Source organism: Podarcis cretensis (assembly GCF_951804945.1).
Source record: "Podarcis cretensis genome assembly, chromosome: 3".
Classification (NCBI taxonomy): Eukaryota; Metazoa; Chordata; class Lepidosauria; order Squamata; family Lacertidae; genus Podarcis; species Podarcis cretensis.
The window spans coordinates 92,440,607-92,454,706 of record NC_137172.1 but is presented as its reverse complement, the minus strand read 5'-3'; the positions used below and the strand labels follow the sequence as shown (position 1 = coordinate 92,454,706).

The window sequence follows — 14,100 nt, the reverse complement described above, 5'->3', positions numbered from 1 at the left end:
AGTGAAGGGGTGGTGATGTTGATTGGTACCACTGCATGTGTGCTGCGGGGGTTGATTAACTCTTCCTGAAAACCAGGCATTGGCAAACTCGGCCCTCCAGATGTTTTGGGACTACAACTCCCATGATCCCTAGCAAACAGGACCAGTGGTCAGGGGTGATAGGAATTGTAGTCCCAAAACATCTGGAGGGCCAAGTCTGCCTATGCCTGCTGAAAACTGTTTTAAGCACTGCATACAACCAAGATTTCAAGCTAAGACCAGATTTTCTCCTGAACTCTTCTGAGTCATCATGCTTTATAGCTGGAGGGGTCAAGGGGCTTGCCAGCCCCATGATCCCTCATTGCAAACGTCTGACAACGCTGCATGGCCCCTCCTGCGCTGCCCAGAGCGGCCTGATCTGCTCTTCACCAGCTGTTCCTCCCGTTAGGCTTCCCAGAGATTGGTTTCATCCATTGTTTGCAGTTCAGGGTATTAGGCAATAAATCTTGAACTACTTGGATGGGAACCTCATGAAAGGAAACCAGTCACTGAGAATGTCCTCCTTTGTGCAGTCATGTTATAATTTCGCAACAGAGCCCTGTAGACACTGGTTTGGCTTAACGGGGTGGGGCTTTTTCTACAAGCGGCACTCTATCCATCTTCTGGCGGCAGAGGTTTAAATAACCAGGTGAACAAGAATGATTCCAGATCCTGTTCTCCCTCCCTCAACCCCCTAAAATGCAAAAAAAAAAAAAAACAACCCCAAAACATTTTGGATCAACTTAAACTCTCCAGGTCCAACTTTCACCTGATATTTGCCGTTCTTGGCCTCCATTCTGAAAAGTGAGATTGAGCTCTAGAGTGCAGTCTGCAGCAGCAGCAGCAGCAGCAGCTGTCTCTTTTAAGGTAGCTTTCATCTCAGGCAGGAGGGCACTGAGATGAGTTCTTTTAATTTAAAATAGATTACCATGGCATCAGCTAAAATCACTAATATGCTTTCGGAGGTCTGCTTAGTTGCTGTGAAGTATGGGGCTGGAGAAGAGCTCAAGGGGCAGGATCTGTCATATTCTCTGCTTTCAGTAGGACTTCCTTGGCCTTGTCGGCTGTAGCTTCCTGCATCTGAGGTCAGGAAGAAGTATCTTAGGCTTTTAGATGGAACAAAGTAACCACTTGCTTTACCGCCATCCCCACCTGCCCACTTTCATGTTGTGTCTGGGTTTTGAAGATTATTCAGGCTTTTTATTAAAGCAGCGGTAGATAACTTCTATTCTGCAGGACTATTTAGGCCTGCTAGTCATCCCCATTTGGACTGTGGCATTGTTTGGTCCAAACCAAGTTCTGTATTAAAGTTTTAAGAGTAGAGCAACTGACCTAACTGTATGCCAGGAAATGGAACTCATGGAACTCCCATATATTTTCCCCATTTTAGGAATATTTGGGTAGGTAGAATATCCCTCATGGGAGCAACACACCAGAGACACCTTTGCAGTAATAAAAGTTCAAGCTCCATCAGTGTAGTGAAAAACAGATGTAGGCATTTCCATCTGAAAGGCAAATTGCCCTGGTAGCTTTACATACAAAATTTTAAAGCCTCTTTTTCTTCAAATTTGGCACAGTGAGGAAAGAGTTGGGGTACAGGTGCAGCTTGCATTTTAGCTCTGCGTTGACTGACGCAGCTGTCAAACTGCGCCAATTAAGTAACTAAGACACCAAATTCAGGCCACAATCTTCACCAACAAACTACCTAAATTCAAACCCATTCTGGGATCCTAATATAGTTAACAGACACAGACCTACCTATCTCAAAGGCCATTCATTGCTTGGTAACTTTACGATAAAAATCAGCATTTACTCTATAGATTAATCTCATGAGGAGTGAGGACAGGAAACTAACACAGAATCTCTCTGTGGCATGACACACACTACTAATACTAGGCTCTTCCCAGCAAAGTGCAACACCAGGAATATTTCTGTTTCACCCAATTAACATTATTGATACGGAAAGGGCTGCCAAGTCCCATTCAGTCCAGGAAATTGTCTGAAATAAATGAAGGCTTTTGGTATATTGAGGATCACTTTGGTCAATTACTTGCTATTATAAGCTTACTGAAGACAGATGGATTTGATATCCACAGTGGCTGATTGCTTTTGCACCTCCACTGAATGAACGTTTAATTCTTATTCCAACTCATTGGGCCAGCTGATTTAAACCAGGCTCTGCTCCCTTGTTGCTACAATAGTAAAATGTCAGATTTGACATCAACTGAGCACTAGAGGCTCCATGTAGAAATATGGAATGACAACAGTGGTGTCTTGCCAGCAGAAGACCCTGAGTTTAATGCCCATCAACTGCAGGTAGAGCTGGGAGACACTCCCATGTAGAATGCTAAAGGACCACTGCTGGTCAGCGTAAACAAGACTGAGCTTGATGTGTCATGTGACAAAGGTATTTGAGAGCGGAAGCAGTAAAGGAGTCTAGAAATGTTGTGAAATGCTGAAAAGCTGCAGAATCATTTAGCATGCTGAATCACTGTGACTCATCTTGAGGATGACTCATTCTCTGTATAAGTACAGTCAAACCTCGTTTTGTGGACGGGATCCATTCCAGAGGCCCGCCCACAAGCCGAAAATGACGCACATCGAAGCGCAATTTAGCGCTACTGTGTATGCGCAAGCAGCAAACATGGAAGTAACCCGTTCTGGTACTTCTGGGTTTGCTGTGGATGTTCACAGAAGTGGACGCAAGTGGAAGCAGATGCAGAATGAGATTTGACTGTATCTGCTTGCAGGCAGACTCAGTCTGTGTATCTGTGAGTGGTGGAGCCTGTGCTCTGTGAAGCTTGTGCTCAGTGGAGACTGTTGATGCGTAATGTGTGACTCAATAACTCCGTGTATGCTCTGAAGCTAGTTTAATCTTCTGTTCACCATGCTGTTATTTGCAAACAAGTTCATTTTAACTCAGTAAAGCTTTTATTCTTTTACCGAAGAAGAGTCTGTGTTATTAATTTACACTGCACGTAATGATGGACCAATTGAGCCAGTGTGGTGTAGCGGTTAAGAGCAGTGGACTCGTAATCTGGTGAACCGGGTTCGCGTCTCCGCTTCTCCACATGCAGCTGCTGGGTGACCTTGGGCTAGTCACACTTCTCTGAAGTCTCTCTGCCCCACTCACCTCACAGAGTGTTTGTTGTGGGGGAGGAAGGGAAAGGAGAATGTTAGCCACTTTGAGACTCCTTCGGGTAGTGATAAAGTGGGATATCAAATTCAAACTCTTCTTCTTCTTCTTCTTCTTCTTCTTCTTCTTCTTCTTCTTCTTCTTCTGACTTGGCATAAAGCAGCTGCTACGTTCCTCTGTCCTGAGTGCCAAGTGTGGACAAGGCAGGGCAAAGTCAGGTGGGAGGTGACTAGCAGGTATAAGGCATAAGGTGTAGGGGGGTGATGGTTCAGAAAGACATTCCTGCTATGGGAAACCTACATAGCATAAAAATGCTGGATCCTTCTGTACAATGCATTTTTCAATTTACCTGAGGTACCCATTTCGAAGAAACAAAGCTCGTCACTTCTATGACAGGCAAGCCTGTTTTGGAAAGTCGGTTGATGAATTCAATTTTGACATCTGTAGGGACTATAGCCTGTGGGAAAGTAAGGGGGAGACCGGTATTGGTACAAAATGTAGCATGTGGCAAAAGCGTTTTGAACAACAATAACAGGTATTTTTAACGCTCTAAAATAAAAATGGCAGATACTGCAGACAGGTGCTATTTTTTTTTCAGGCAAAAGCAAATTGGCACACCTACAGGGATATGAGTATGACAGGGAGGTGGGGAGGTCAGGGCAATGTGAGCACACCAGCAGTGCCCCTGCCCCCAACTTTGTTCCCACGCTGCCCTCGCAACATCCAGGTACATGGTAACAATGAATGTGCTGGGAAGCCAGGTCTGTGGTGGCCCCTGCTGCCTGCCAATTGCTACTGGCTACAGCTTCTCATACCAACAACAAACTTAGTTGGTCTCTAAGGTGCTACTAAGGGACGCAGGTGGCGCTGTGGGTTAAAGCCTCAGCGCCTAGGACTTGCCGATTGAAAGGTCGGCGGGGTGCGCTCCCGTCCTTCGGTCCCAGCGCCTGCCAACCTAGCAGTTCGAAAGCACCTCCGGGTGCAAGTAGATAAATAGGGACCGCTTACCAGTGGGAAGGTAAACAGCGTTTCCGTGTGCAGCTCTGGCTCGCCAGATGCAGCTTTGTCACGCTGGCCACGTGACCCGGAAGTGTCTCCGGACAGCGCTGGCCCCTGGCCTCTTAAGTGAGATGGGCGCACAACCCCAGAGTCTGTCAAGACTGGCCCGTACGGGCAGGGGTACCTTTACCTTTACCTTTACAGCTTCCCCCCGCCTGCTGTAGAAATGCTGTAGAAAGATATTAAAAGCCCTCCATAATCAATTAACTACACATGTGTTTGTGTGCGTTTGAAACCAAAGTTCATGCACACACTGAAGCACTTCAGTCATACGTATTTCAGAAGATCCATTTCATGCTTTAAACTTCCTAGCTTTCATGCGTAATTCAGCACTTCAACTCACATTGTCCACTTACCTTTTCATTCTGCAATCCATCTCTAGGCCCGACTTCTACTATTTTAACAAATTCGGGAAATCCACTTGTGAGCAGTTCCTAAAACAGAAAAGTGTGTAAATAAATAAAAGATAATATGTGCTAGGGCTCCCACTCTGGGGCACTGCCCCAAAGAGTTTTGTTTCAAGTACTGAATTCGTTCCGGAGGTCTGTTCTTAACCTGAAACTGTTCTTAACCTGAAGCACCACTTTAGCTAATGGGGCCTCCTGCTGCCGCTGCGCCACCAGAGCCTGATTTCTGTTCTTATCCTGAAGCAAAGTTCTTAACCTGAAGCACTATTTCTGGGTTAGCGGAGTCTGTAACCTGAAGCGTATGTAACCTGAGGTACTAGGGATGAGTCCAGGAGTGGGCAAGTTATAAAAAAGAAAAAAATCTCAGAATATGTGCAGAGTGCTTTTCAAACCACCAATAATCACCACAAGGTGTTCCCACAGTGTTAGGATTAAAGAGTAGATATTTGTCAGGAAACATGTGATAGATCATACCTCCTCCAAAAATAAAGTTTACACAGCCAAAACATATATTTGTGAACTTCAACTTCTTCTTCTTCTTCTTCTTATTATTATTATTATTATTATTATCTGCTTTGCATGCAGAATGCCCCAGGTTCAATCCCTGGTATCCCCTGTTAGAGACCCCTATCTGAAACTTTGGAAAGATGTTGCCAGCCAATGTAGACAACAGTGAGCTAGATGGACCAATGGTCTACCTCTGCAAGGCAGCTTCTGTGTACCTAAGGCTTGGTGACTGGCAGCACCTGTGACAAATCTGCTCCAGAGTTACCAATCTAGAGGGGATGCTTGCCTATGACCATTTGTCTTGTTGGCAGGCTACTTTGAGAAGTGGGGGTTGGCCATTAACACCCCACTATCATTCCTTTCCTTAAACGTCCCTTCAGAAAAAACCCATTTTCAACCATGGCCTTAGACCAGAGGTTCAGAACTTGATGTCCTTCATATTATGTCCCATAGGCCCCAGACAGCAGTCAATGCAGGAAGTTGTAGTCCAGGGACATCTGGAGGATCACAGCTTGCCTTATATCAGAGTTTCCCAAACTTGGGTCTTCAGCTGTTTTTGGACTACAATCCCCATCATCCCTGACCACTGGTCCTGCTACCTAGGGATGATGGGAGTTGTAGTCCAAAAACAGCTGGAGACTGAAGTTTGGGAAACCCTGCCTTAGACAGAAGCCAATTGGGAAGGGGTGGGGGAGAGAGAAACTAAAACTTGGGAAATTCAGAAAGAAAACAAAGATGGGCCTATGACAAGTAAAGATTTCAGATTTGACTAATAAGGCTATCCAAAGAATTCAAAAAGCCACAGGGTAGAATTAAGCTATTGTGAAGTAGTTACCTGTTCAGGGAAGTTTTTAACGTGTGATATGTTACTGTATTTTTGGTTTTTATGTAAGCCGCCCAGAGTGGCTGGGGAGGCCCAGCCAGATGGGCGGGGTATAAATAATAAATTATTATTATTATTATTATTATTATTATTATTATTATTATTACCACAAATAATCAAGCCTAGTTCAGTATGCAAAGCCAGTATGCTAAATTCAAGCAAGTCACAAATGAAGGGAGTTGTAGTTCAGCATGTGGAGGACCACAGGTTCCCTTCCCTCTCCTAGACCAGAGCAACATGAGCAAGCAGACTGTAAAAGTTGCTGCAGCATGGTGAAACATAAGGTTCTTGCTTCAATATCTGAAGCTCTAGCCATTTAAAAGGTCTATGCCTTCTTAACTATGACCTTCATTTCATTAAGTCCCAATTAACCATGGAAGTATCAATGAGGAGGGGAAGATTTGTGCAGACAGAAGACAAGACTTGCAGGACAGGTGCCTGGGTAGGAGTCAGGAACTGATTTCTGTAGGAGAGGACACTGACAAGCGTTGGGAAATAACCGGGGAATATTAGTTAATCCTGAAGTCCCACGTGTGTGGGAAACTACAAAAGAATAAACTGCTGACTGCCTGAAATTCAAAAGAGACTCACTCTCTAGCCGAAAAAACCCCCAGCAGAGTTTAAAACAGAAATATGTGCAGAGTTTGCAAAGTGCTGAAAATTTAGGTTGTTGGAGCTCAAAATGTCCCAGTATTCTCAAATGTGCTCCCCCACCTCTACCCTTCTCCGAGTGAATAGACCACAACCTTAAGTAAGTTTAAATGCTTTACTTACAATAATCAGAGCATTGTTCAACCCTACAGCAGTAACAACACAGGGAAGGTGCTCCTGGTTACAAAATACATTAGTTGGTCTCAAATATGTGGTCTGAGTCTGGAGCCCCAGCCTCAGATGTCTGCTCAGTTACATGGTTTAAAGTGAAGGAGAGAGAGAGAGAGAGAGAGAGAGAGAGAGAGAGAGAGAGAGAAGAAAGGAAGGAAAGGAAAGGAAAGGAAAGGAAAGGAAAGGAAAGGAAGAAGACTTACTTCCTACCTCCCCAAAAGTGAGGGAGCATGACCTAGCCTTCTTTAGCAATTCACAGCTCTATGATCCTTAACCCCCTTCATTTACTAAAAAACCATATGCATGCACTGTTAGGTTTGACTGCAAAATCTTCCACAACTGGAACTCGAAATGTGCACAATGAAATGCATAATTGTTTACCCAAGGCACATATTTTGACATGGCTCACACTGGGGGGGGGGCGGTGGGAGGGGCAGGTGTCTTAAATTTTTCTCTCTAGAATCTGAAGGGGAAATGAGCCTCACAATGCTGTGCCTTTGGGTATATCTCTCGCATCCACCATCGTGGGTGTCACCTCCCTTGCCACAAACTGCTTTGCAAGTTAAATTAAATCCCATGTAGTAACATCCTTCAATGACTGCTAAAGTACAGTTTAAAAAAAAAAACCCAGTACTATGCATTTATGTGAGCGATGTAAAAAGAAATGGGAAACAGCTGCACAACATCTCTGATCACATACGGCATCTGGCAGGCTAAACCTTCCTTGGACCAAGCTAGGCCCACACTTGCGGAGAACATAAACCTATTTTATTTAAATATAAAGGCAAAACTTTCACATCTGCTAAATAACATCTCCCACCCCTTTCAGAAAGTGCTTTTTCTTATAAGTGGAAGCCCTCCTGACAAAAGGGCATTGCATTTTGAGGTTTTCCATGATTATCAGATAATTGCGCTTACAAGGCAAATGCCACATTCGTGATATAAACACATCTGTGAAAGAAGCAAGAGGATCTGAAGTGTGCTAAACGTATCATACCTTAAACAGGATGCGTTCGAAACGTGCATAAAGCTTTTATTGTCATAATAATTTTCAACCGTTATGAGCCAAATCTTGTCACATTGACTGGCACAGGCACACACCCGTAAACCTGCGTGTACAAGTGGAGTCAAAGGTCAGGAACATGTTATTGCATATTGTAGGGGGTCACCAATGTGATGCATTCCAGATGCTGCTAGACTGCAACCTATAAATAAAAAATATATCCAATATTCTCTCATCCAATGGTTGTATCCAATGGTAGTCCTACCCAGAGTAGACCCACTGAGAAACAACACATGCTGTATATCCAATGGACATTTAAAGCACATGACTTTAAAGAATTATGGGAACTGTAGTTTAATGGTGCTAAGAACTAGAGCCCTCTGAGAAGCAAATACAGTTCCCAGAATTCATTAGAGGAATCCATGTGCTTTTAATGTGTGCTGGATATTCTTAAATGGAGTGGATCTGCAGTGGAATCAAAATGGTGGAGCCAGTGTGGTGTAGTGGTTAAGAGCGGTAGTCTCGTAATCTGGTGAACCGGGTTCACGTCTCCGCTTCTCCACATGCAGCTGCTGGGTGACCTTGGGCTAGTCACACTTCTCTGAAGTCTCTCAGCCCCACTCACCTCACAGAGTGTTTGTTGTGGGGGAGGAAGGGAAAGGAGAATGTTATCCGCTTTGAGACTCCTTAGGGTAGTGATAAAGTGGGATATCAAATCCAAACTCTTCTTCTTCTTCTTCTAGTTCCATTAATTTAATGGGTCTACTCAAGTTCTAGATTGAAGACAACCTCTAATCTTGCTGTGCTGCCCCTGAACTTCTCACTGCTCAGGAAACCGGGGTGTAACAGACTAGTGCCTGTAGGATCAGAATAGCAGGAATTTCTTACACAATATTAAATAACCTCTGTTCCTTGAAAAGCTCAAAGCAGCACTCAAAATTTAAATACATAAACATCAAAATGTGCAATTGGCAAAAGTAGAGAACAAACCTGATGAAAAATCACTCCTGTCAACCAGAACTTAAATATTAAAAATCACATTTAAACTTAAGCCAGAATTTAAATATGAAAATTAAAAGCTAGAGGAAATTTCTTTTAAGAAAAGGTCTTAATTTGGCAGTTTCTGCACAAAGCTGTTGTCTGATGGGCTGTCAATGTAACATTTCTTCCTAAATTTGATCCGGCAAAAATGCATGTCTGATGATTAAAGATAATGACTGGTTATTGAATTAGGTATTAACTCTGTGAAGTGAAGTGAGCACTATGGCTAAATTATGTTGAATATCAACAAGGAAACAGTTTACATGAAAGCCTAAGAGCCTCAAGCATTTTCCATTTATCAGGTGTTGCCAAAGAAGAACAAACAGCTTGTAAAACCAGCCATTCCCACCCTCCCCCCAAAATAAAAAAAGTACTGCCATGTAAATCGGAAAGTAAATTTCAGTTCCATACCCTCTGCTACCTCATTTGAGCAAGAGAGAAAAGCACTACCAGGGCCTGTGATCATGTTGTTTGCCAAATACTTCCATGAAAACATTCCCCTCCACACATACACACGCATGCTTAGTTATAAATTGATGAAAATAGAAGTTTATAACAGAAAAATGCCAGTGACCTTTAATCATGGAATTACAGCCTTCTTTAAACTTATCCCAACTGTAAGTGAATAAAGCAAACAAACTTGAGACACCCACATGCAGATACAAGCACAAGCAGCTGCCTGCTAATCACTTCCTGGGATGTGAGATCTGGCATTCAAGGAAATCAACAAAAGATCCACCTCATGGGGAAGGACCATCGCTCAAGGTACAGCATCTGCTTTGCATGCAGAAGGTTGCAGGTCCAATCCCTGGCATCCACAGGCAAGGCTGCCAGAAGCCCCGGAGAACCGTTGCCAATCCAAGTAGACAATACTGAACTAGATGGTCCAAATGTCTGACTTGGTGCAAGACGGCTGCTTCTGGTCCTATCATCTTTGCCCATCACGGCTTGTAAGGTCAAGGGGGTGGGTCAAGGAAGCGATTAATGCCTCATTGCAGGAGGGGTAGTGCTGCCCCTTCCTTGGCCTCTGGGGTAAATGGACAACTACTACCCTACCATGAATGTCCCTTTCCTGGGCAAAGTGATTGAGAGAGTGGTGGACAGCCAGCAGTAGATGGTCCTGGGTGCAGCAGTTACGTAGACCCATTTCCATCTGGCTTCAGCACTGACACACCACTTGGTCACCCTGATTACCATTATCGGGAAATAAATGGGAGAATGTGTCACCCTGTTGATTCTCCTAGATCTCCCCACAACTTTCAGTAGCATTGACTATGGGGTCCATACAGAGCAGCACTGTGAGTTTCCAGACAGGGACATTGGGTTACAGTGGTTCGGCTCCTTCCTACAAGACCACTCCCAGGAAGTAGTGTTAAGGACTTCTGCTCAGCCCCATGGAACTTTTCCAGTGGGTTTCTGCAAGGTTCCATCTTGTCCCCCTAGCTATTCAATGTCTATTTTTTAAAAAATCGCAGAAATTAGTCATTTATGGATTCGGATGGTGGTGTCACTAGCATGAGGATGACACACATTCCACCTGGCTCAGGAAAGGCTGAGCATGGGATGGACCAACAACAGCAAAAACGATGGAAGTACTACAAGAGTATACACAAGAAGAGAAAGAGAAAAATAAATATGTGGGGACATAAACAGATAGCAAGTAGCCAGCCTGAGAATGAAAACATGATGGAAAATACACAGCAATAAAATGGTTCCAAAGATCTAAGACTCTTAGCAACCTTAAAATTAAAACCATACTTTTTAAGGACATCTAATGGTAATAAACTGATTACCAGAAGTAATAATGGCTTCTAAAATCCATTAGATCAAAATACTTCTGAAATAATAGAACGCTCCAAGGGATATTTGCCAATTTGGAAACTACTTAATTTGGAAAATTAAAGTCCTCCAAGGACTGAAACTCATCAGGAATGTGTACATAAGAGGAAGCAGATTTTCCTCTGATGTTTAGAGCTTGGCTTATCTTTGTTTTACTTCCTTGTGTACCAAAGAAAACCTTCTGCAGATCTTCTAAGGGCAAGTTCACACACACAATCTATATATCTATATATGCTGTGCCTCTAAAGTGCTTTAAAGGTACCCTAAAAATGTAAAGACTCAATGTGTGTCAAAACAGTCCATTACAGAGCCGAGCCATAATGTCCAAAATACATTTTTTTTCTGATAATATTTCTAGATTATTCTTTTCCTCACTTTCTGTCCCTCCAGAAAAGTCACTTTGCATAATGTTCTCTAAATTCTCTTTTTTGTGGAGTCCGCACCACTGAAGCCACTTGAGCCTCAAACAACAGCAAAGAATCCACAAGTACCCCCAAGCTACGTGCCCACTCCTTCAGAGAGAGTGTAACTCCATCAAGAGCAGGCAATCTCTCATCCATCCATTCTAGGAAACCACCCACTAACAGTGTCTCCATCTTACCTGGATTGAGCTTCAACTTGTTGGCTCTCAACCTTAAAAACATCCTCTCTATACCTAGCCATGGGACGCAGGTGGCGCTGTGGGTTAAACCACAGAGCCTAGGACTTGCCGATCAGAAGGTCGGCGGTTCAAATCCCCGCGACGGGGTGAGCTCCTGTTGTTCGGTCCCTGCTCCTGCCAACCTAGCAGTTTGAAAGCATGTCAAAGTGCAAGTAGATAAATAGGTACCGCTCCAGCAGGAAGGTAAACGGCGTTTCCATGCGCTGCTCCACAACCCCAGAGTCGGTCACGACTGGACCTAATGTTCAGGCGTCCCTTTACCTTTACCTTATACCTAGCCAATGCATACCTGCTGCCTTATATCTGCTTGTGAAAAGGGAGAGGGCTTTGGGGTTTTGTTTTGTATCTGCTTGTGAAAAGGGAGAGGGCTTTGGGGTAAAGTTTTTTGCAACTTTATGTCAGTCGATATACCCCTTTCTACACAACTCAAATGTTTCCAATCCCAAAAGCTATGCACTTCTGCCCACCCAAGGGTTAGACCTTTGTAACTGGAGGCTTGGATTTTTCAACAGATGTTTCCTATATCACAAAGTTCATATTGAAGAATATTCAATAAGGCAGAAATAATGATCCACACCATATGGCAATCCTGTCCCATTAGCTAATTTGTGGGGGGAGCTGTCAAAGTGGCTTTACTGACATTATAAGAGGTGACAACACACCGGGGGCAGGGTGGATAATGACTACCCTGGGCTTTAGCTACCTGCACAGTGCAAGAGATAAAAGGAAAGTATAAATTATAGTTGTCTCTCAGAGATGAGTCAGGAAGTGTGGCTTCCTGACTGCTTTGGGATACATGGTCCTGCTCAACTCAAAAGAGGGCTAGCTATCAAACAAGAGTAGTGACCTCTGGCCCATAGGCCAAATCTGGCCTGGCACAAGTCCCAATTTGGCCTGTGAGTCCATTTCCCCCAAACTATGCCCATTTACCTTCAAATGCCTCACATCCAGCTTGCACTTGGGAAACTGCATTAGAGATTTTGACAGGTGCATGTGCCAACCTGATGCCCTCCAGATCTTGCCAGACTACACCTCCCCTAATTCCTGACATATGGTCATGCTGGCTGTGGCTGATGGGAGCTGGAGGCCCACAACATTTGGACAGCCACAAGTTCCCCACACCTGACCCAGAAGGCAAGGGGATGCAGTGGTTATGGTTGCTGCCTCTGCTTGCTTGCTCATCTCAGTCTCTCTGTCTTGGTGGCACACCAGTGAAGACTGGACCTGCTGGTCCTGAATTCAAGCTGCTGCTGCCCAGAGAGACTGGCAAGTGATCAGATGGGCAGCAAGTGGCCGCTTCCAACTCTGCTTCCTCACCCTTACTGGGTGGCAAAGCAAGAAGCTACCATGCGATCCAAAGGAGAGCAGTTTCAACAACTGCACTGCCCAGAGGGAAAACACAGGTGAGTGTTTGAAAGCAAAACTAACAGCTAAAACAAGAGAACTTAATGATGTCTGTTTTATGGAAGAATGGAAGCCTTTTCAGACTATTTAAACAAATATTATAGTATGATGAATTCACAAGCAGGATTTGAACAATGAGCAACAGAAAGAATGAGAGATTATTGTATAATGGTTATGATATTAAAGCATGAAGACAGGGTGAATAAAAAAAAACCACCATGGAAAATGGGATGGGAAGTCAATAAAACAAAAGAAAAATGTATTATGCAATCTTATGTGACATTTGTGGAAATTTAATTATATGTATGTATGTAATATAGAGGAGGCACCTCCAAGTCCAAAGTAAGTAGGGACCCCCACCCACTTGACGGGGGCCTAAACCATCCAAGGGGGCTTTCCCACTAACCCGGAGGTGGTCAGGGTCAGGGATCGGGTGGAGAGGTGAGGGCACCTGCTGCCCTACATCACCGCCGACCCCGTCCCTGCGTGGCGCTCAGGTACCTGCCCGGGATGCTGCAGCGCCGTGGGCTGCGGCGCCGCTTCTCCGATCCACAGCTGCTCCTTGAGGAGATGCTGGTAGCTGAGGCAGTGCTTCAGCGCCGACGGCATGTTGCCCATGGCCGCTGCTTCCTCAAGGTCGCCCGCAGCACCGTCTCCTCCCCCCGCGGCCGCGGCCAGCCATCGCCGCTGCTGTCGCCGCACAGAGACCCGCGCCGGAACCGAGGCCCGGAGAGAGCGGAGCCAGCGCGCCCGCCTCAGCCAATCCGAGGAGTCGCCGTCGCCAGCTGCGGCGCTCATTGGCCGAGAGGGGCTGTCGGGAGTTCGCTGGGTCGGCGTCGTGATGCTGATGCTGCGGATGCTCAGGCAGCCTCAGCATCCTTCGCCAGGTAACGCAGCTGGGGGATAAGCGCATCCCAGAAAAGGCAAGAGAGAGGGCCAGGCTGCGCTCTCCACCGCGGAAGCCGCGAGGGGTTGACGAATAGCTGGATCATGCCATGCAGAGTTAGGTGGGACTCATTCCTTAGATTGCCGTCTAGTAAGGAAGGTTGCAACCGTTCTGAATTTTAAACTGGAGCAGACAGAGGGTGCGCGCAGTATATGTGGTGGTGGGGAGTCTGTTTAAGCAATATTTAGTTCCTGTTCCAGTAGGTGGCGGTCACAGAGCCTCTTTAAGCGCTGCTCACGCCATTAAGAACTACGAGAAGAGAGAAGCGATAAGGACCAAAAAGACATGACTTAAGAGTATAAAATTTCCAGCAGGGCTCACTAAGACTTGACTTTGGAGCACTTTCATAGTGAGAGAGCTGTGATCTGGGAGCA

General features: G+C 45.0%; 1 protein-coding gene across 1 annotated transcript in view; it reads right to left on the bottom strand.

Moving 5' to 3' along the window:
* Positions 1-13,517, bottom strand: part of HMGCLL1 (3-hydroxy-3-methylglutaryl-CoA lyase like 1) — a 60,347-nt gene extending 46,830 nt beyond the window's left edge. Inside the window, exons 1-3 of the mRNA XM_079970530.1 lie at positions 13,282-13,517; positions 4,570-4,647; positions 3,504-3,611 (exon numbers count right to left, since the gene is read on the bottom strand). Of these exons, the coding sequence (XP_079826656.1) occupies positions 3,504-3,611; positions 4,570-4,647; positions 13,282-13,398 (303 nt within the window). The 5' untranslated portion in view covers positions 13,399-13,517. The remainder of the gene's footprint in view (positions 1-3,503; positions 3,612-4,569; positions 4,648-13,281) is intronic.
* Positions 13,518-14,100: the final 583 nt, after the last annotated feature.